Source organism: Pagrus major, chromosome 18 (genome assembly GCF_040436345.1).
Source record: "Pagrus major chromosome 18, Pma_NU_1.0".
Lineage (NCBI taxonomy): Eukaryota > Metazoa > Chordata > Actinopteri > Spariformes > Sparidae > Pagrus > Pagrus major.
In genome coordinates, this window is record NC_133232.1 from 21389755 (window position 1) to 21412829 (window position 23075).

Below are 23075 nucleotides of genomic sequence, written 5' to 3' on the forward strand. Positions count from 1 at the left end.
AAAGTGGTTCCAATAGTCCCTGTAGACTGAACAAATTCACACATTTAAACTGACCAGTACAGTATTGCAGAAATAACACATTTCACAATTTTTGCGGTGATGCATATTAACCAGTTCCTGCTATCTGGAAGTTAGTAAAAGTGAGAATGTTACGAAACTAACAATTGCGTAAGTTGATATCTAACAACACTTTCAAGTTGGGCTGCATAGACAGTGTGTATTTCAGAGGAATGGAAATAAATACAATGAAATAACTGATCAAATTCAGATACTTAATCAAAAAGCACACTAAGATCATCTTTTACTTTCTTGTAGTCACATTGTTTTTTTCAATTCTTTCTCATCTCTTTTGACTTTTTGTCTTTGATTATGTTGCCTTGCTGCAATAAGACAGAACTGAAGCAACCACTGTGTAAAATGTCATCAATGAGGTGCTCTAACAGGACTGGAAAGAGCCCGTCAGCCACCCACAGGGCATATGGCCAAGTACCAGCTCACCATGGCAACAGCTGATCCTGGAGAGGAGAAATGATCCATGAATAAAAATCAAACAAACAGTGTTTCTCCTCTTCGGGGGACACGTAATGCTTATCATTTTGTGTTCATCGAGATTCAGCCAAATTCAACTTGTCACTCCAACAGACTGTTATTTAACCAGTTTCTTATATAATATTTCTCCACAGTCGCACTGAAACCTGTTTATGAATGTTCACAGTAGGTTTAGCACCAGGCATGCTCAGAGTGACAGACACACACAGAGACACAGTCAGCCGGGGTTTCTTTATTTTTGGCAGATTGTCTTAATAAGGGAAAGTGAACAGTGAGGGAGAGCAGTTCTTACTTTGTCTACAACAAAACATTCATTACTGAATGAGACATTTTGAGATATTTGTACTTAAATTGATTGTTTCCATTTTATGCAACCTCATACATACATGTTATCACAATCTTTTGAATTGTTTCTGATAAACTGAAGGATGACGTGCTTCTTTGTGGGTTGAGAAACTTCACCTGCTTCTCAAGATAAATAAATCATTTTTAAAAATATGTTTAAACCCTCTTGACTTAGCTGGAGAATGCACTCAGAGATAAATGTGCTCTCACAGGAAAGCTGCACAACAAACATGTGATGATCTGATGCAGATTGCTGCCGATTAAACATCCCAACAGATAGATTCATAATCGTTCAATCATTCATATATTCATTAATTCACAGGTCTATCGTTGTGTGCGTCGTTACGTCAGCAAAGGGCGTCATCTGAGCCAGCTGTGCGGCCCCTCCGCCCCCTGGCAGAGCAGAGAAATATCCTGAGGGAGAAGCAGACGGACGTCCACAGCGATCAGTCATCATGTCGGGGAGGGACGGCGGCACGATGTGGCCCCTCGTACCGCTGCTGCTGCTCGGTCTGCTGCGACCCACCGCGGGAGCCTCGTTCAGACAGGTACCTGTTGATACCCAGCACTTTAATATTCATGAGTCCAGATAGGTGGAAGAGGCAGACGTGACAGCCTGGTATAGGACGACATCACTGTGCTCTCAGCTCACACCTGCAGAGGGTTAACATTAACTGAGCCTCAGCAGAGGAAGAAAATGAGTATTTGTAGCCTTTATGTTTTATTTTATTTTATTTTTTTGTTCTAATGGAAGGCAATTATGTAAAAACACACCATCATCTCACTGCTACACAAATATTTAGCAGTGTGCGTCATGTCTCATAAGCCCTGATGGGGAGTTTTTACTTCTCTTGAGGTCAGCGCTGAATGTTCCCCGTGCCAGGTTAAGTCTGGAGGTTTCTTTGCACCTGATGATGAGGACACTAATGACCCCTGCTCATTTTATTCATCAGTGTTCATCCCCAGACCCCTTTCAGAGCTCACACACACTGGCATGTGTTGACAAAGTTATGCAAACAGATGTTACTGGCAATACAAACACTTTGTGCTCCTGTGTGTGCTTGTTGTGTATAGTGAGAAGTAAATCCACTTTGGTGGATGATTTTAAAGTTTTCCCCGCAGCTACACGTCTTAGATAATGTCTGATTCTGAAATGTTTGTTCTTTTTGAGTCGACACCGGGCATTAACAGTTCAGCCCGCATGGTAACAAGTTGTAGCTTTCACTCGGCAAGGGTATGATGTTGACTGTCGCATTTCCTCATGTTAAATTTGTTCCTGACACTGCAACTAACAATTAATTTCTTTATGGATTGATTTGTTTTCTTGATTAATAAAAGTGAGACATTCAAATGTCTTGTTTTGTCGAACCGGTGTTAAAAACATAATGATATTTAGTTTATTATCATGTAAGACAAAGAAAAGCAGCAAAGCCTCACAATAAAGATGCAGGCGCTGGCAAAGTTTTGGCATTTTTGCTTTGAAAAAGGTCTATGACTCGTTTATCATCTCATTGTCCTTCAATTTCAAGTTCATGATATTTCATATCGATACATAAAATCAATTTGTTTTCCACATTTCCTGTAAAATGAAGAACTTGCCACAGGACTATGAATCAGCAGTCTTATGTTGTGAAATATTTGCTTACTACAACATAAACATGTAGCAACAAGACTGGCTTTTAATGTTTACGCAACAATATTTTGTTGTTATGAAACTTTTTTCCACGAAAATGACTCGCTGAGGACACTGTGCCATCACCCTTGATCAAACATTTGTATGAAGTGAGAAAGGTCAGTATACACTGTTGGCTAAAAGATGGGTGTTGTAGAAAATGCAAATCTCCAAGCAAACCGTGAACCCATTATGTTCTGCAGGATAAGAGGAAGGCTTTGCTGTTTTGCATACATACAGTATACTATATCCAGAAAGCGGAAATATTTCATTACAGAAGTATTGATGTTGGCTGTTGGCCAGCTGAAACAAGTGACCTGCTTTGATCGGTGTGTGTGTGTGTACCCACAGCAGTGTGACTCATCCACGGATGACACCATTTACAAATACAAGGCAAAGACTCTGAATGGGAGTTGCACTGTCAACTTCAGAGACTACACGGGCAAGAGCGTCCTCTTCGTCAATGTGGCCACGTACTGAGGATACACCTATCAGTATGTGGGTAAGAAACGGCACCACAGACATCGTGTCACAGTACAGACTAACAAATCTCTACGCGAGACATTCAACTGCTTGTTTTTCTTTCGGTCGTCAGAAATGAATGCACTACACGAAGAGATGAAACCTCTCGGACTCACCATCCTCGGCTTTCCCTGCAACCAGTTTGGGAAACAGGAACCAGGGGAAAACAATGAAATTCTGCCAGCTTTAAAGTGAGAAGTGTTTCTCTTTCAATGCAAATCAATGTCAGGTCGTACTTCCTACAAAGTCAACAAAAAAAATCAGCTCAAAGTGCTACGTGTCATTGAAATTAGGTAAAAACCTTCCTACAGAAATCTTTTTTGGAAACCTGAAAGGGAAGGGTTTGGAATTTTATTTCAGCCTGTAGAAGATTGGGAAACCTGAGCCACAAGCTTCTCACAAGACCATATATATTAACATAAGAACCTTTCAAAGCTGGATATAGAGAGGAATTTGCAATATTGGTAAATCCTCTATCTGTCAATCAACAAAGCTTCATTTAATCAGGAAAGCATCCTTTGGCAGTGAGATCAGTTTCTGCCTGTGGCTTCTCGAACACGCACTGAATTTATGTCTCACGTTCCATCAGTGGACTTGCATAGCAGAGATAGCAAAGACATTTCAATAGACTGTGTCGTCTCACTCGGCTTGTAGTGAATCTAGTGCAGCTGCCAGGCCTCAGAGTGCTCAGAGGCACGTCCACTGATAAGCTGCCCTCTTTCTGGATTCCAGGCATGTCCGACCAGGAAATGGATTCGTTCCAAACTTCCTGCTGTTGGAGAAAGGTGATGTGAATGGAAAAGACGAGCAAGAGGTTTACACTTTCCTTAAGGTACGTTTATGGTCTGCTTAGGAAAGTGTGGGACTTCCTGTGTACTGTAGGTCAATAGGGGGATTGATGGTTAAATCGCAACATGTATTACTGGCGCTGGTCTCTCAAACTCATTACTCTGACCTCAGAAGTCACACTCCCTTGTTTACTAAACGGTGCATAAATATGTTCACACCCACAGCCAAACCCAGCAAAAGGTATTTTCCAAATATAAAAGGCTATTAATGGCTTTGTTTTGATTCAGGAGCCACTTTAAAACATTCTCTCTACACAGTGGTGGAGAGTAAATAAGTACATTTATTTAAGTACTGTACTAGAGTACAATATTTAGCTATTTGGACTTTTATTTTATGCAACTTTCATTTTATGCAATTTTTTTTAGTTCCACCAATTATTCACATTTAAGTGTGTTTACAGGTCTTGATGTACTTCTGCATATGTGAAAAAAGTAGTTGAGTCTAACCTTGAGGCAGGTTTTGAAAAGCAGTCCACTGCTTTAGCATTGTACTCCTATAACACCGTTGGACCTTATGAAGAGTTGAACACAAATGATCAGAATCGATGCAGCAGAACCAAAAATATCTCTTTTTGAATCCACACATTCATTCTTCCTTATTAAAGCCTGGCTCCTACATTACCCACGATGCAATGTGGCCGCTGAGTGACATCACTGGAGGCAGTTTATCAGAATACTCTTCCATCACTGGCATTAGGTTTCCTGAAATGGATAAAGAATAGGAAGTTGATTTTATTTGTAAATGATTAGTTTGCTTTTTAAAGAGATGTGTAGCAGATCAGAAGTTGGTCTTCTACTGACAGACCTCTGTAAGGTCGAGATTGTTCACATGACATTTATAATCTTGTGCTTTCTGCCGCGCAGAGCTCTTGCCCTCCTGTTGGAGACAACTTCGGCGACCCCAAAGACAGATTGTTCTGGCAGCCTTTGAAGCTCAGCGACATCAAGTGGAACTTTGAAAAGTTTCTGGTGGGACCCGACGGGAAGCCGACCATGAGGTGGCACCCAAGTGTCAACATTTCTGACATCCGAGCTGACATTCGTAGATACCTGCTCAAACTATACACACAGCGTATTTTTAATTAGATCTCTGATTCATCATACAGTATTGTCCTTCTAATGAGATAACTGTAATGAGATGCTAAGGTAGAATTAAACATAGAATGTAATGTCAACAGTTTCTGATCCATGAAGATTGCATGTTAAATGAAGAGGAGGCTTGAAAACAGGATCTCTGTGGTGCCTCTTTGGAGTCTGAGGTTCAGGATAGCTCTTCAGTGCATTCAGGCTGTCCTGCAACCTCACAGCATCATGTCATCTTCTCATCTTTGTCAGGACCTGTTGGCCATTACAGTCTAAATGTTAATTACTTCTAATAAATCATGGAGAACAACACATTGATGTGCAGACCTTTCTTTATGAGAAACGTGTCATGTAAAGGTGAGCATGATGTAGCATATTGGTGGCACTGTGACATTTCTATCCTGCAATAAAAATGGACAAAATATGAATAAGCAGGGTGAGATGCTAATAGACATTTAGAATAGATTTATTAAGCCAGTCAAATACAAAAAGTCTCACATGTGCTTTTGCCTACAGCAAAAAAAGGGAAAAAGGGCTACAAACCAAGAAAATACAACTGCCAGTAATTACAGCGTACCCTTCAAAGTGCAATTTCTCATTTCAGCTCTCACCCATCAGGATTTTGTTCCCAGTAACAACTTGTTAGATAAAATGGAGCCTTTTTCAGATTCATCTGCACACATTTTGAAGCCCTTCATCTGACTACCTGATATACACTATACTAAGGAAATTTGAATGGGTATTCAGTTAATACAGTAGCTTGATTTGAGATTGGATCTGTCTTTAAAATGGTAACGCGCATTATCTCGAGGTGTGGATCCTGTGTTCAGCAGCTCACAGATCAGTCGGTACGGCATGGATTGCTGGTTGTTGAAGTGGACAGAGAGCAAAGCCAGACGTCCTCGCAGAGGGTTTTTTTTTTTTACTCAGAGGAGTGGCTGTACTGCTGTAACACTGGATCTAGAGCCTCCGAATACTGATGAAAAAATTCTTCTTTCTGTTGCTTGAGCAGAATTTGAATGTTGAACGTGGAATAACCAGATGCAGAAGACTCATCAGGTTTTGGTGCTGTAACGTCTAGTTACTGTATGTCGGGGCTAAACTGTGGGCAATAGTACAAGATGCAGTAAGATGAGTATGGATATCAGAATGAGTGGTCAAATCATCAAATCAATTGTGGTCAAGTAGAAGTGTTGTGTTTAATGAGATTAGGTCCATCATCATGGGGAAAAAAAGGCTGTATGTACTGTGCATTGTGTATTGTGTCTGATACAAACATACAATGTCAATAGCTACAATATATTGGGATTACACTAACAACATAGAAAGAACAGCATTACTAAAGACAATGATTTACACTTAGTCAATGCAACTATCAAAAACAGCAGGTTATAAATAAATTATTAATAATCACAATCATGTTTTTGGTATGATACCATCAAAATTCATTTCCCAAAATTTTTGTATTTCAACAACCACTTTTGAACAGTTACACATATGGGACAGTTCTATAACATCGATGGTACTGAAGAAATCTTCATAAATCAATTAACATTCACATTGTAAATCCTATGATTCAATGTACCTATATAATCATTCATTGTTGGAATGAGCATATGTCGTCTTAGTCATATTGGGGAATGGCTTCCTGTAACTCTACAAGTAACAAACTAAGTGTCAAATTGTTACATATTTGCAGAGAGACAATCACATAGGTATATTTTCTGGAGAAAAAAAAAAAAGGAACGATGTTAATTATTCCAACCTATTTAACAAATGACTTCAGCTCCTGATAAAAAAATCTAAATAATATTTCATGTATATTCAGAATAGCGAAGTGTTTCACAAATAGCCTTATAAAACGCAAGTATAAACAACATTACAATAGGATATCTACAGTTCAGTAGGAAAATTATAGATCAAATCACACCTTGTCAACTCAAAAACAAACTGATTTCATGCTACTACCCAGACTCCATCAGGTGGGTACGGTGATGCTTTAGTGCTTTCCAGGGTCAATGTTCTGTCGCTCCCTTTTTCCAAATCCTGGTCCTCCTGGTCCTGCTGCTGCTGCTGCTGCTGCTGGCTGATCTACAGGCACGCACAGGAACGAGACTGCATTATCTTCACAGACACAAACTTTCTGCTTCACGCTTTTAAAAAGAAAAAAATAAATACAGAAAACATTCAGCCACTGCGTGGTGTCAGAAAATACACACAAATCCTGGGGCTGATGGGATGTTCAGATGTTTTTTTCATCAGATCTTACGAAAAGACCAATGAATTGATCTTTCTCATCAGTATTTTGCCAAAGCTTGTTGTAGCTATTCTTTTGTGCCATATAGCTCCACTGTTGTCCAAGAACTATTAAAGACACATCAGTTACTAGGTTTACATGCACACAAATATTCCACTGTTATTCATAATAATACAATACGAGCCATGTAAACAGCATAGTCTGTTTGGATGTTCTGAATTAGACCTTATTCTGAATGCAACATTTTGCAACTAAGACATGCCGATATTATTCTGGTTTTAGGACCTTTCTTTTGACATCTATACAGCAAATTCAGAATAAGCCTCTCAGCTGGGGTTTTTAACCACAGTTTACCTATTTACGGTCAGTTTTGTGCGTTGCCTTACATTTCTGGTTGGAAGGAGAAACAAGTACTTGTGAACATTATGAAAGACTTATCGAGATCAACTGATTTTTGGATGGCAATGTGGACCTTTTCAAAAGGAGGGTGGTTGAAGGAGGGAGGCTGTGTTTGTTAAAGTATGTATGGCTGCAAGTTTGTGGAATATTCATTTTCATTAGCCATGTAAAGAGCTTAGTAGGAATATTGTGTTTTTCGGGATAAGGTCAAAATCAGAATATTTTGTGCATGTAAACGTAGTCACTGAGCAGCACCATTGTACTAGGTTACAATCCTTCATTACCGTAAACATAGTTTATTTTAATTCAGTCCCAATGTCATAAATACACACTTGTAAATAATAAATCCATGACTGAAACTGTTTGAGTAAGGTTTACTACAAAACAGTGTCCAGCTATGAAATTATTTAACCTCTTTTCAAAAATGTCACTGTACATTTGTGACCCATTATTAAAGACTTACATATTCAGTGGGAGAGTGACAGACAGGGTAGAGAAATACTGAGAGATTACAACTACTACAAATGCAGTGTTGGTTTTGGCCTTTTGATGCCATTTTGTTCGTGAGTATCACCAGCTTTATCCTTAGAGAAATCAAATAAGTGTACAAAACTGTGAATTACAACGAACCATGACAATGATATATTGCATTGGGCTGGCTGTGTCATACCTGCATTTTCTGGTGGTGGTCTTGAACTCTCTCCTACTGCTCTGGACCCTCTGGGCTGCGGGAATGACGATTGCCAAGGAAAACCCTGACCAAAGACACAGCAACATTATTTCTCATATCACCAAATACACTCGTTCATCACAACCTGCAGCCCATAAGTTTTTGCCGTAACCTTACAGTTGTTACTGAATGTAAGCCTGGCTAAGTTGAGCTACAGTTAGACCTAATTATATCTGCTTGTTCCTCCCAAAAGATAAGGGGAGTAGAAGGAAGAGAAAGAAGAGCCGCGTTTGCTCAGTGAACCAGAGTCACTCCAGAGACAGAGACAGAGGGGCCTTTGAGGACCCTTACCGGGGTAACAGGCTGGAAGTCTCGTACAGGGGGCGGTGCTGCGGCGGCTGCGGCCGTGGCGCCTGCTGCATTGGGCATCCGGGGAGGGAAGTGTATGGGCCAGCCCTCAAGGCCCTGCGGTCCCACCTGCACAAAGGGACCACAGTAGGGAGGGCTCAGCGGGCCGTTCACTGAGCCTGACGTAGGGTCTGAGGTACGTCTTTCCTGCTGCTGCCCCTATGAGGGATCACAAGTACAAACGTGATCCCCAATCAGTGCACGGCTGCTACTCTCAGCGAGCGCAGCGGCCCTGTCATGGCATGGGCCGCTGCTAACCTTCAACCCTGCTGCAGCTGCCTCCAACAGAGGAGTGTAAATATTCCACCTGTTGATCCCGAATGCACTGATAAACAACCTAACTGGAGTGAGGCTCTTGTCCTGGAGTATCGATTTGTCCAGTTTAAATTTGCTAAAGTAACATCTACATGGGGCTGCACTCTGCCACAAGGGGGCACTAGTCTGCAAGGTTCACCACAGCTCCTAACCTGAAGAGAAACTGTCAGCTTTTGCCTTGGCCCTAAATAAATATACATGGTCAAAACGACCAAACATGTCACCTATCCAGTCTGACGGCACTGTTTCATTTCAAACGTCAACATGTCTGTAACACTACGGGGCTCAGACCTCGGCTGCAGCCAGTACCTGTTTGTGATGCTGCATCTGCAGTCTCTCCAGTTTACATCTCTCCGTACGTTCTCTCTGACACTCATTCTGTGCCTGATGAAGCTGAACCACAAACACACAAAAGCAAACATTAGAGAGCAGCTTAGTCAAAATTGTTATTCAATCAAGCTAAGACTACATACAGGAAAATATACTGTAAACACATGGCTTACCTGATTGGTCAAATTAGTAATCTGACCCTGGAGTCTCTCAACTTGCCGCCTCAAGTCCTCCTTTTCCTCATTCATTCGCTCCCTGTCACTCCTCTCTTTTCTGAAGTCTTCTTCAAAGATCTTCACCTGAAGTACCAAACCACAAAAACAGGAAATGGATGTATAATTCCAGAAGACCTGTGTGTATCTGTGTGTGTGTGTTTTCCCATTTGTCTGACCTGTTCCTTTAGTACAGCGATTTGAGTGAGCAGTTCCTGCTTCTTCAGGTTATTGGCGGCATCAGCAAAGTTACCCTGGGCAGGTGGTTGTTGGGAGGATGAAGGGGTATGCAGGTTTAAGGCTTCCTCTAGAGCCTGAAGTTAAAAAAAAAAAAAAAACAAAGCAAGAAAGTAAGAAACGACTCGTGCAGTTTTTGAAGAGGGAAATTCAAGCACTTTTCAACCACTTTCAAGGTACCTAAACCAAAAATGTGCTAACTCTCAAAGCCTTTATCGTCATATCTAAATTGTTACTATAAAATTCAATTGCCAAAAATAAAGAGTCAGGTGATGAAGTACAAAGAGCATATTAATCGAGGCAGCATTCAAGGCATGACTGAATGGGTCGAAAGCAGAGCTTTCATGCAGGAGATGGGAGTTTGTGTCCCATTTAGAGTTGATTATGTTTTACAATTATGATTTATTATTTTTAGACTGAGTTGATTTGTTGTATTTGGGTTTTATTATTATTTTTTCCAGATTTCTGTTGCAGTATTTATGTTTCGGCAGCCAACCACTAGGTTAAGGAAAAGATCATGCTCTGTTTGGGTTAAAATAGTTGTTTTCACAGCATGAACCGTGTGTTTGAAAGGTTTTCTATTTTTCCATCTTTCTTTAATTGATTCTCATTTTCTCATGAATCTTTTGTCCAAAAAACCTCTTTGATGAAAGTATTTTTAAAGGTTTTGCACCCTCATTTTGGATATAAGCTACAGAATCACCTCAAACTAGATTAGCCTATTTAATAAGCATGGAAGATAATAATGATAACACCAACACAGGTAAAAGAGAGATTAAATAAACAACTAAAATGAAATAAAAAGTCATATTGTAGTATATGAAAGCAGTAATGACCTTAACTAATATGTTAGCGCGGTGTTTCGAAGCCACATTGGAGTTTCATGTGAGTCAAGAACCTCTGTTTCCCAGGTAAAGGTCCAGTTGTTGACCCATGCAACCACAATCACTTCCTCACTTAATGAAACAGACTTGTCACTCTTTATACCGCATCCCCCAACTTCCTAAAGCCATTAAGCGTCTCCCACTACCCCTCAAACAGCAGCAGTGGCACGTCAGCAAAACCAGACCTTTGATGACCTCATCTTAGTCTTTGGGAAACTCTGATCAGCATTTTTCAACATTTGCTGACATTTGATAGACCAAACAAATAATCACTTAAGAAAATAATAGATTAATCGTCATCTATAAAAATTGATAGTTGCTGCCCTAACCCACATTAAAGTCACTTTATTTTACCAGTTGTTCAAATTAATTGTGATTGTACGTTTGATGATGATTATTTAATGCTTGTAAATCTCGACCACAGGATTTTTAAATTTCAAATATTAAAAGATAGAGTGAGAAGATGAGTGACTGTGTTGATGAAGCACCAGATTATGTTGAAAATCAAACATTCTTCGAGGAGTATATTCAAATTTAAGCATATTCCTATCCTTGAAAACATAACGGTCAAAATTAAGCATGTTCTAAACTTTGTACAAAGACTTTGTACAAACCCTGAAGTAAGAAAGAAAAGTAAGACAAAGTTTAGGTATTTAATTGTTCATCTGCTCCTCACTCACCCTGTTGAGGCGTTGGATTTCCTTCTCCTGGTACTCCCTCTGTTTGCTTAGGGGCAGTAGCTGATCCTGCAGGTAGCGAATCTTCTGCTTCAGCTCAGTGGTCTCAGAGTTGAGACACTCCTTCTCCCCCTGAAACATAAACACATGAAACTTTCTTTACAATATCCTAAAACATTTGTTGTCTGTGTCTGTGTTTTAATAGACTGATATCACCTGGGCTTTTATGTTCTTGCATTTCTCACCTGTACATTTTCAATCTTGGACTTGGCCAGCAGCAGCTTCTTGTCGTAGTCGCGCTGCCTCTGCTCTCGCTCTGCTTCTAGCTCAAGCACAGTTTTCTGGGACTCAGCCAGCCGTTGTCTGAGGTCTGTGATCTGAAAGACAATATGAACTATGTAGTTTAATCACGGATGTAAGGTAACCAACAAACCAAAAAATAAACTTGTGATTCAGTGATAACTCCTTTCTCGTAAAGACAAACATCAGCTGTTGCATGCATTAGATCGCAGCCTTATAAACAAGTAAGACATTCGTGTTATCAAACTCTAAAAAAAAAAAAAAAAGCCACAGCAACAAGCACACATCTGCAAACACACGCATTTCTGTTTTTGTGTAAAATATGAACGAACTGAGTGACGCAAATGGATATATCTAGGCTTCTGCGGTTTAAACCCAAGGTTGCATGGTGTCCCTGTCTCAACAAAGTGTGAATGTAGGTTTGTTCATGACTGTGGGTGTGCTGAAGCGTAGGTGTGTGTGTGAGATTGTGCGAATGTGTACAGATGTGTGTGTCTCTGCTGCCCTCTGACTGCACCACACAGGAAGTCAGCGGGTACCAAAGAGGTGAGGGGAATTCTTACTGAGGTGTGACAGGCCTTGTGGTATGTATGCTCTCAGATAGCGAAGCTATTGCAAGATTGCACCTTTTCCACTGGACAAGCATATCAAAAAACACAGCCAACTGATGCACACAACATCAGAGTCCTGTATTCTTTATAGATATTTCCAAATTAAGCCGGGTGTCTACAGGTATCAGACACTTTAATTTGATGCTTTTTAAGATTGTTTCAAGATAATTAACCAATTTTAAAAAACGATTTTTGGACAAATCATCTTTTTCTCGTTCAAACATTGCAGGCGAGCAAGTACGCAGTGTGTACAATATGTGGTCCATACAGGTAGATTGTATTTGGCCAACAGATAAGTATGTAAGTAAAACAGTATTCTGTCATAGGTTTAAAGATGTGTAACATCAGAAATTGGAACTCACTGACTCAGTTTGACAAAAAGAATTTAAAAGATGGAGAAATTAAATAAGACAAAATGTTTGTTCCAATTAGGACCTTCCAAAAGGAAATTTAAGACTTTTTACCGACTTTTACGGCATTTTAAGACTTTTTAAAGGAGCTGCTGTCACCAATACAAAATCCTTTTGTATCTGTCAATTCACTTACTTGAAAAACATAAATAATTCTGATTATTCTGCTGACATAATGCAAAATGTGACCACTGGTATCACAAGGCTACAACTACTTCATTTGAAAGCCTGCTGACAAGATAATGTTGGTTAATTTGGCGTCTTCTGACTATAGAGTTGGATAATGCTCAGACATTGTAAGGCCCAGTTTATCCTTGTTTGGGGAACTTGAAACTAAATTCAACTATTATTGTCAAAATGTGTTACTACTGGTAACAGTAGCAATAATAATTCATGAAATAAACAGTGGACAGTTAAAGAGAGTTAATTTGGAGGTTGGCAACACATAAAAAAAAAGGTCTGTTCTAGGCACATTATTTACATTAAATAAGGGAAGTTTTATGAAAATGCAGCATAAATACATCATGTAGTTCAACCCTTGTAAAGTTTATGAATGCTCTAATATAAATCTAAAAAAAAACCTGGTATGTGGACTTTGACACAGGCCAAAGTGAAAATAAACATGAAAATGAAACGAGAACATATGGTGGATGAGTTTGTACTGACGTGTTATCAAGAACTAAAAATAAATGTTTTAAACCTTTGACAAGTGAGTTTTGAAATGACAAAAATAAAAAGGAATTCATAGAGAATGAGGTTTTAGTTCTCCTTCGACAGCTCTACATCAGTGGAGACACAGCGGTGCCTTCCCACACCCTCCACAACAGCTGTAAAGTCATTACTGTACCTTCTGTTCAAACTGTGACTTCATGGAGTTCCACTGAATGTCCCACTGCTTGTTCACCTCCAGTACCTGTAAGCAGCGCCAGAAAGTGAAACAAATGACACTTGAACATATATATAGGAAACTAAAATACACAGAGACTTTCCCCTATGGCAAAAGAGGATGAGCAGTAAGAGCAAAAAAGACTCACATCCTTTCTCTGCTTCTCCAAAAGCTTGATCTTCTTTTCATACACCTCAACATCACAAGGTTTGGTCGGGGTTTTCTCTGCAGCTTTTCCGCTCTGTGGGGCACACAAAACATTCCTAAATCCACAACATTCTTCCATTACTCTAACCCCACATTGTGAGGGTTTATCAGTAGGGAAGTTTTAAGTCACACATTTCTTGTGAAATCTTTTATTTCTTGTATTTCTGAAAGTGAAAAAAGTTCAAAATAAATGGATTTGGTTTGTAAATGGGACAGATTTTTTTAAACAAAGCAAGGTTGTAAAATGTCTGTACAGATGGAAAAAAAATGTGCGAGGTGATTTAATTTTAACTACCTTCTGCGGTGTGGTGGCCTCCATCTTCGGCCTGACAGCGGCCGATTCCTCCTTCACAGGCTCCTCTTTGGCCTCTGTTGCTTCGGTGTCAGATGGCGCTGCAGACGATCCTGCTGCTGTCACTCCTCCTGTGACCAACTCCTTAAGTTTCTGATTCTCCAGTCTGAAATCAGCAAGAAAATGAAAATGATAGTGTATGTGAGCAATGTCCCTTCCCAAAGCGTTGTTGAAGCTTTGGTACAGCTTCAGGATGTCCTATGGGAAAACCCTACAATACCCACTGGGTGCAGTGACGCCAACAGAAAGCAGTGGAATAATCCCCCCCTAAAAGTGAAAGCATGGTCAACATCCATAGCAAAGTAAAAACTGTCATCAAATAGTTATGGGAGGCTGATTCACTCTACATTCAAAAGGTCGTGAGAAACAAAAATTGTCCCACAGTTTAACGATAAAGACGAGAGGAGTGTGAATGAGATGTGAGAGTGTTTGCATTGTTTAGGAATATGGTCCTGATACAGTTTGTTCTTTTTGACCTTACCAACAATAATGTTTCTGCTTCAGCAGAAGCAACACAAAGACCAGTCAAAAAACACATTACCTCAGCTGTTCCAAGTCTCGATTCCTGATATGATGGTCCTCTTCCATTTTCTTTCTGAGCTCATTGTTCTCCTGTCTGAGCTGCTCACAGAGAGTCTGCAACGGAAAAACACATTATCACAACATTTAGCATCTGTTAGTATAATGACAATAAAATTTTTACACCTGTATGCCCACACATAAGACAGTAGAAAGAAAAAATTATGTTTGAATACTGTGCATGTGTATGAGCAGATTCATAAGGAAATACATCTTTTGGACAAAATGAATAATGGATAAATCCACAAACTAACAGTTTATCAGAGAGCTTTTGAAAAGAAAAAAATAAAGTAAGAACAATAACAACTTGACTGAAAATATGAACCCAAGTCACTGCAAATACTGCTTTACATCGTATTTTAAAATTAGGCCATAATGTGACACACTTCCACTGATACAGACTACAAACAAACAACCTCCTCTTTAAGTGTACACCTACACTCAGTGTTAAACAAATTAAATGTCTTAGTATTAAGAAACTAAGTATTATAATATTAGTTAGTGTTAGAGTTATACTGCACTGTTATTATGCTGAGGTCTTACTAATATTCTGACCCCCTTATGTATGTAAATAGGAAAGAAAAATAATACGATACACCTCTGGATATACCTACCTTTAACTAGGACCTCAATGCTAAAGGCGTAATATTTAATTAACACCTCTGTGACAGTGTCAATATAAAACTGAACATTGCAGGCATCATAAAAGTACATTTTATGGCAGAGCAGTTGTATTGGATTGTATAAGACTGTGCAGGTATAACTAATAAAGTGGCCAGTGAGTGTATGTAATGTAATAAAGGCTATTATTTCAAAGCGCTTTATAACATTGTTCAGAAATGTGCTCACAATAAATTAACAAAGTCATTACAGTTAAAATAACAATGTGTTGAAAAAAAAGGGGAAAGCTTGTGTTGTGTGCCTGCCGTGGAGGTTGTTTATGTGAATGTCATGCATGTACAAGTACCCAGCCCACACGGCCAACTGTGTACGACACCAAAACAAAATATAACTTCTTACGTGTATAATTAAATAACAAACAAAGAACTCTGTCCTCATTTTACTATAAAGCGTAGCCCTTAAAAATATTAAAAAATCAGATCATGGGTACGAATCTGGCATATCATAAAAATCACTCTGCAGCCTTTAATGTAAAACAGCATGTGAATGGTTTGCATTTAATGTATAACATTTAAAAATAAAATTACATTTGTCATGATAACTCATTCTATATGCTCCCGCTGATGTTTCCAATTAAAATGAAATCTTAAGCACCTATAAAGCTACCTGGAATCTAAAGGAGCATGACGGTCGTTTTGGCATCTTTTACTGTCACATACCTGTAGGAGGGAGGTCCTCTGCTCATTCTTTTGGACCTTGGAGGAAAGATGGTGAAACTCCACAGCCATCCGACCGAGATGAGCTAACAGCTGGTTTGGGTTGGACTCCTCCGCGAATATGCTGAAGGAGCTCTCCAGTCTCTTCAGCTGGCTTGCTAACTCGATGTTCTCCTGAGGCAGGAGAGGGATTACTCCTACCGCTGATCCGGCCTGGAGATACCCACACAGGTGAAGAGTCAGTCCTTCTTGTCAAGCTGACTCAGCGTTCGAGCTGACAGTTACATATGTATTTCAACCCGCACGAGACTGTAAGAGTCATCAAGCTGCTATTTCTAAAAAAAGCAGCAGCTTACTTATCTGAACAGTTAAACCAGTTTCTCCTGTTGGAATTAATTTTAGTCCACAGACTACCGTTGTTGAGGTAACACATTTGCAACAAAAACAAAACAAAATATTCTGTTCAGGTGTGGAAACTGTGTCAAAGTAGGCTAAAGATTTTACAAAATGTGATAAGCTAGTCCATCAACAAGTTCCTGAAATATTGTGGCTTGGTGTCCTATTAACACATCCTCTAGGATGTAGCGTGTGTATGAATCAGTGGTGTAATTCTAGTCAGTAATAATCCTGGACTTTCCCCTGGCTGACTCAGGCTGGAGCTACCAGTATTGAGTTTGTTTGTGAGTCAGCCCACCGAGGATATGTTCCTAATATTGAGGAAACGGCTATAAAGAGGAAAGGTTGATTTTAGCATAAATCAAATACACAAAATAATTTGAAGTTTCTTTGGACCTATAATTAGTTGAGTTCTTGTCATAGTTGGAAAATGATTCATCTCAACAAAAAGTCAGGTACGTACAGTCAAGGCATCTGTTGTCTTCCCATCCATATTCACAACCTCAAACTCTGATAAGGCCTCCTGTAAAGACCAAAAAGTAAGTAGCACAATAGAACATGCAGTGTCCATACTGCATTTACTTCAACAAACAAACAAACAGCCTCCAGTTCAGAGCTGCTAAATGTATGCACAATCCGACAATCATCTCAAAGTTGTTTCTGTCTATATAATGCCTTACATTGGGCTTCTCAGGCTGAAGGGTCTTCCCTAAACAGCTTGTTTGCTCCTCCTTCTCCTCCGCAGTGGGATGTAAACAGGGTTTACCTGAAATAAACAGTACCAACAATAAAGGTTAATGAAAATTGCAGTAAAGTAGAACAACATGCCATAAGTTACCACACTTAAAGATATAAAAATATATCTACATGATTACAATCAAGTCTGTGTGACCTACTTTGTGTCTCTGTCTGAATGGGCCCTCCCGTACACAGACTGGCTGCAAAGCTGGAGGACTTGAGGGCCTCGTTGTCTCTCACAAGTTCCTCCACTCGCTGCCGAAGCCTCGATGCCTCTGACTGAGACTCTTCCAGCAAATCACCTGCAAGTTTCAAAGAGATCTTGTCTGTGTCCAACACTGCTTAGACTGCATCTATTAGCACGAGCAGTCATCAACAGGCTATGACAGAAATTTAGCAAGAAATTCTGTTTAAGTAGCACTCCTTTGGTGAGTCACAAAAGAAGCTATCAGTCTGTCTACATCATTGGCATGCACCTTTAAAAGAGCTACCAATGAAGATCATCAGGATTTACTACATTCCACGTCATTTGTCACTCAACAGTTTCACTCCTGTGTTTGTATATTTTGACTGGAGCTTCAATTATGGAAGACATCATGTGATGAAGCTAATATTGAAAAGTAATTTATTTGATACTGCTGCAAAATGCAAAACAGCTCTCTATTTTAGATTTTACAAAATACATTTTAAAAAAAATAACATTCTTGTATGCATGCCAATCTAGAAAAACACTCTCCTCAGGTGTTAAGACACAAAACAGATGTGTGATGCCAAAGAACAGCCTTGAGGTAACCATTCTGTTTTTAGGAACCTACCTAAGCTCTTAAGTCCCTTCATCCGCTCCCTCAGTATGCTGTTCTCCTCCAGCAGCTGTCGATAGCTGCTTCCCCCTCCAGCCTCATCCCGGGCCTTGACCTCACTCCCACCTGGATCATAGATGCGGTACGGGCCTTTCCCTTCCATCGCCGTGGCTCACTTCCTAGACATGGTCCTCTAAACTGTAGAAAAAAGACACAAACTGTTATTTTCAACGTAATTATGAATGTTTAACGTATCGGGATCTTTGCAGTGGGGTAGCTGGCCTTTACAGAAAACAAAAAGTGCTGATAGTAAAGCCTTTAATCGTGGAGTCTTGTGTCTACAGTGGTCCTCCAGCCTTTGCAATATGAACAGCTGGTGAAATATTTTTAAAGTTTTGCATTGCAAACACTTCCATTTGAATCTTTAGTTTAAAAGGTTGTGCTCATAGATGCAATTTAAAGTACCAACATCAAAAGTCGACACCCCACTGATCATGCAAATGATGGCAACAGTTGCACAGAAGCACTGTCTGTACAGTATGAGGAAAAACAACTTAAAAACTACAAACCCCATTGAATCACAACTTATATTGTAGCAAGACTACAACCAATCAAAAATATAACAAATGGTGTCCTGTTACTTCTTGATTGCAGATGAAATACCACCCACTCAGAGATGCTACTGTATCTGCTGTAAGTTACCCAACTACACGAACCTTTTCGTTCCTTCTCTCTCTGTAATTTATAGCAGGACGAGTGTAAACTATCGGTGAAGCCCGGTGAAGAAAATAAAAACCCACTGACAGCTCTGAGAGGACAAAAGCAGCAACACTATCACCATAATGCCACCCTGCCAGGCTGAAGGCAAGAATGTGCTAACGTTTCTGGTGGCAAGATATGACAACTACAACGTTCATATCCAAGGAAAAAGAGGACGAAAGCAGGGGAATAAATACTAAATGGTACGTGAATCCTGCTGACAAACATCTACCCAATAGACCAGAGTCAAATACAGCACAGTCTAGCTAATGATAGCTACCTTGATTGGCTGAAGAAGGCTAATATTAGTTTTCGCTGTTGTCATGCAAATTGCTAGCAACATCCTCGTTAGCTGTCGGCTAGCTAACACTAGATGACAGTGCGGGACAGGAAGCCGCTAGCGCCTCTTTTGTACTCACTAAAGATACTTTTATCGATGCAGCAAGTCGGTCGTAATGGAGAGTTAAACGACAAATCAAAGAACAAAGCGGTGTCTTTTGTCTGAATACCTTTCAGCTCGCAGTGGCCTCTCGTCTCTCTGCCAGACATCTATTGCGGAAGTGGTCTACTGGTCTGTGCTGTAACCTGGGAAATTCCACCTCACAACGTTTGATGTAAACAGCGGTGATTGACAGCCGGGCGGCCAATCAGGAGGCAGCTCTCTGTCAGCGGGGCACCAACGAGAGCTGCTGACCGTAATGTAAACAGTGGAGCCAAATGCTGCACATATTCTTATTTCATGACAGAGATTAACCCGACATATCCCCCCTCTTCACATGATGGACTTTTAATTATATATGTTTTGCAAAATAAAAGGCTCACGTGACACTAAGGTGAGTAAAACTACTCATTAAAATGAGCCTGTTTTTTTATTTTTATTTATTTATTTATTTTTAAATCGTAATACTTTTAATCACACATTTTTATTCTTATTTTTACCTCTTGAAATATATTCCCCCAGTCCAAGGACAAACCCGCCATTTTCTCTGAATGACGTTTTTCTTCATTGATAATTTTAGAGAAAGGGCTGGTGGGGGGTTTCTGTGATTGCATCACATAGTGTATTTCCTCTGAACTAGGAGGGCAATGAGGCCTACATCAAGTTAAACTGAGCTTGTGAAGTCTACAGTATTGGTTCAGAAGAAATAATTCGTACGAGAGCCAAGAGATATAATGTTCGTATTGTGATGATCGTACTGCAACAAATAATTATTTTCATTATTGATTAATCTGACGATTATTTTTCGTGATAAATTAATTATTAATTCTATAAAATGTCCTAAAAGCCCATCAGAATTTCCTAAAGCTCAAGTTGACATATTAATGTGAAATGTTTTTCCCAATAAACAGTCAGACATCTAATACCACTCAGTTTAGTATCATAGAAGTAATAAATATACTCATGGATACACTAGATATGAATATTTGTGATTCTTTTGAATTTTTTCTTAAAAACTGACTCAAATATATAACTAATTAGATGAATCGATTAATCAACTAATCATTTTAGCTCTGATTGTTTAACCTGAATATTACCTGGGATTTTGGCTACTTTAAATAATAGCACAAATAGGTTTAAAGGGGTCAAATACAACATTTCTAAAAAATGTTAGTCACAGCTAAAGAGGTGTTTTTTAAGCAGCACTGCGCCACATATAGTAATATAAACATTTGACCAAACTTTCAGAACTTTATTGAAGGCCCCTGACTGACCAAGCATGAGTAATTCAGAGCAATAGTGACATCTTGTGGGAATTAACAAACAGGTAATCGGAGGTTTGATTTCTTCCACAGGGAGTTAACTGGGAGCATAAAGTACTTGATGCAATTCAGCTTGTTACTGCGCAGAATTAGACTTCAAATTGTACTTGGTATTCCCAACTAAGTATTACATGTCATAAGGCTCTATAATGTATCCAAATGATTAATTACCAAACTACCAAAAAAGTAGAAACATACAACTGCTTGTCCGCAAAGACAATTGAGACAAACAACCTGAATAATGATTTTAGATTTCAGTTCATCAACCTTGGAGGTCTTTCACAGGAAACACGCTGTGTTAGCACAGGAAATACCCAGTTTGCGAATTATTTTACACGATAAATGACGTGATTTGTGATAAGATAAACGAATCAGAGTCACGCCTTTGTTTTTTTCTTTCTCTATCCATCATTATTACTTCCTGTAATACATAAAAAGCACACTGATGGTGGTGATGGTATGCCAGTAATACTGAGGTACAGTTAATGTTAAAACTACTGTAATACAGAAACTAGTTTAGTAATAGCTTTCATGAAAATGATCATCCTCCTTAAATAGTATCATCCATAGTTTTCATACCACTCATTTGTCTCTTCGACTTAACTTCTAATGAATGGATATAAATCACACTGTAAAGAAGGAGAATCAGTGAATTAGTGAGTAAATAATACATAGTTGGTGTAATGTGCGTACTATGTAGTGGGTGTGTGTGCTGTAATAAAAACAAAACTTATTTAAAAATCATTTTCATACATAAAAATGCAGCTTAAACCACTTTAGATTCAGTGGAATCGAATTGAATCACAAGCTCCTCCTAAAAATCCGGTACAGGACAGTGGTAAAATATGTGAATGTGTTCCCCAGAGAGTCCTCAGCTGGCTACAGGAAAAAGCAAACATACACTTCACGCACAGATGTTGTTTTTTCCTCAGTCCTGTGCCTGCCACCAAACACCTTGTCCTTGTTTATAGGTGCAAAACGTTTCCATCTCAATAAACAGACTGGTGACTTCCAGCACAAAAACAAAACCCTGAGGAAACAGGAAATGGCCCCCCTCATTTAACATAACATACACAAATATTTTAAAGTATTTTCCTCATTTCACAAAGACAGCAGAGTGAGTGGGGTAATCATCAGACTGAAGCCTATGGTGTCACAAGTAAAGTCGGTATCCACACCCTGCTGAGACACAAGGACAGTCCAGTCTCGAATTTCCTTGCAGCAGAAATCAGCAGCTGATAGTCATTAGCTCTGTGCTGCTTAATACAAAATGTCCTTTTGTTAGCCAACTAGTCACTGTGGCTGTCCTTTCGAGGCCTAAATCCAGGGACATCCCTGTCTCTATTGCTATGCAAACAAATCGGCCGAGATTTTCGCCTGCAGATTAAAACATACTCTTCTAGTCACATTTTATTCATAATCCTAAATCTAGACTTTAACTATGACCAAGAAACCAGTGTGGCAGATAACCAATATACTTTTCTTCGGGTAATGTATAAATAATAATAGTGATAATGAATTAATCTTATTTTTAAGTGACATTTAGTGTTATTGTTCTTCAATTGTGTCTCTAAAATCTTGTTATTTTGTTCCCAACAAGCCCATAAATATGTTGAGAGGTCATAATGAATTACAAAATTGTGTTACAGATAAAGAAATATTTATCAGCTTTAAAATAAAAATACATATTACACACTGTTGTTGTTGTTGTTAAACACTTACATTTTTAGGGTATATGCTTAAGATTAAAAAGCCTTTACCCACAAAGACAGAAAATACTATACAGTTATGGAGCTTGTCAAATTTTTGTGTTCAAAACAATGTTATCATTATGTTTGCCCTCCATTTAATGTTCTAAAGAGAGAACAACAACTCTCATTTCAGTGAAAACATCAAATGATTCAACCCACCCTGAATAACAGAAAAAGACATTGCCACAAATAATGATAATAAATCTAATATGTTCAATTCCTACACCTCAAACGTTAAAACAAATAAACAACAACTCACCCACACATTCAGCTTGTCGGAGAGGCACTTTTTAAGGAAACTGGTGAATAGGGGGGAAGCAATTTCACTGTGAGACTTGGGGAATTCCCACAACCCAATAAAATGGCCGAACCTAGTGTGTGTCCAAGTGTGTGGCCTGCCTTTTACAGAGCAACACAACAAGTTAGAAAAAAAACAAACAACAAAAACCAAAATAAAACACTGAATGCATTTAATTAATTTTTGTACAGTGGCTTGCAGCATGAACACCAAGCTGCACACATTAATACATGTCAAGAAAAGTGAATGAATAGAGGATGCACACAGAAATATGACACACGAAACAGTGAGAGCATTCAAGAAAAAACATCTCTAATATGCATTAACTTTGTGCAGCACAGTGCATACAGCACAGCACTGTACGTGGCTTGTTTGCATGCTCACGTCATGATGCCAGCATAACCATGGAGACTGTAGTTATATAAAAGTCAAAGGCTGAAGCAACACCCATAACTCTGTGAGGACGTGACGGCTTTCAAATA

General features: G+C 39.1%; 2 protein-coding genes across 9 annotated transcripts; one reads left to right on the plus strand and one right to left on the minus strand.

Annotated features, from left to right (window-relative positions):
• Nucleotides 1–1297: 1297 nt before the first annotated feature.
• gpx3 (glutathione peroxidase 3) lies at nt 1298–5331 on the plus strand. Its single transcript, XM_073487176.1, has 5 exons — nt 1298–1442; nt 2918–3068; nt 3162–3279; nt 3821–3920; nt 4801–5331. The coding sequence occupies exons 1-5, from the start codon at nt 1350–1352 to the stop codon at nt 5020–5022; spliced, it is 684 nt and encodes a 227-aa protein (XP_073343277.1). The 5' UTR covers nt 1298–1349; the 3' UTR covers nt 5023–5331.
• A 138-nt stretch (nt 5332–5469) lies between these two features.
• On the minus strand, nt 5470–22592 carry tnip1 (TNFAIP3 interacting protein 1). Of its 8 annotated transcripts, none has more exons than XM_073487173.1 (18): nt 22555–22592; nt 18040–18222; nt 17383–17526; nt 17167–17252; nt 16950–17009; nt 16094–16303; nt 14716–14810; nt 14118–14280; nt 13764–13856; nt 13577–13642; nt 11654–11785; nt 11412–11540; nt 9790–9924; nt 9572–9697; nt 9378–9461; nt 8697–8822; nt 8346–8430; nt 5470–7110 (listed from the first exon to the last, which is right to left on the minus strand). In XM_073487173.1, the coding sequence occupies exons 2-18, from the start codon at nt 18185–18187 to the stop codon at nt 7019–7021; spliced, it is 1974 nt and encodes a 657-aa protein (XP_073343274.1). In that variant the 5' UTR covers nt 18188–18222; nt 22555–22592; the 3' UTR covers nt 5470–7018. The 8 variants fall into 8 exon arrangements, with proteins under 8 accessions (XP_073343274.1, XP_073343271.1, XP_073343273.1 ...); XM_073487170.1 differs by having other exon boundaries at nt 8697–8912; nt 22555–22579; XM_073487172.1 differs by lacking the exon at nt 22555–22592 and adding an exon at nt 19293–19480.
• Between the last annotated feature and the right edge of the window lie 483 nt (nt 22593–23075).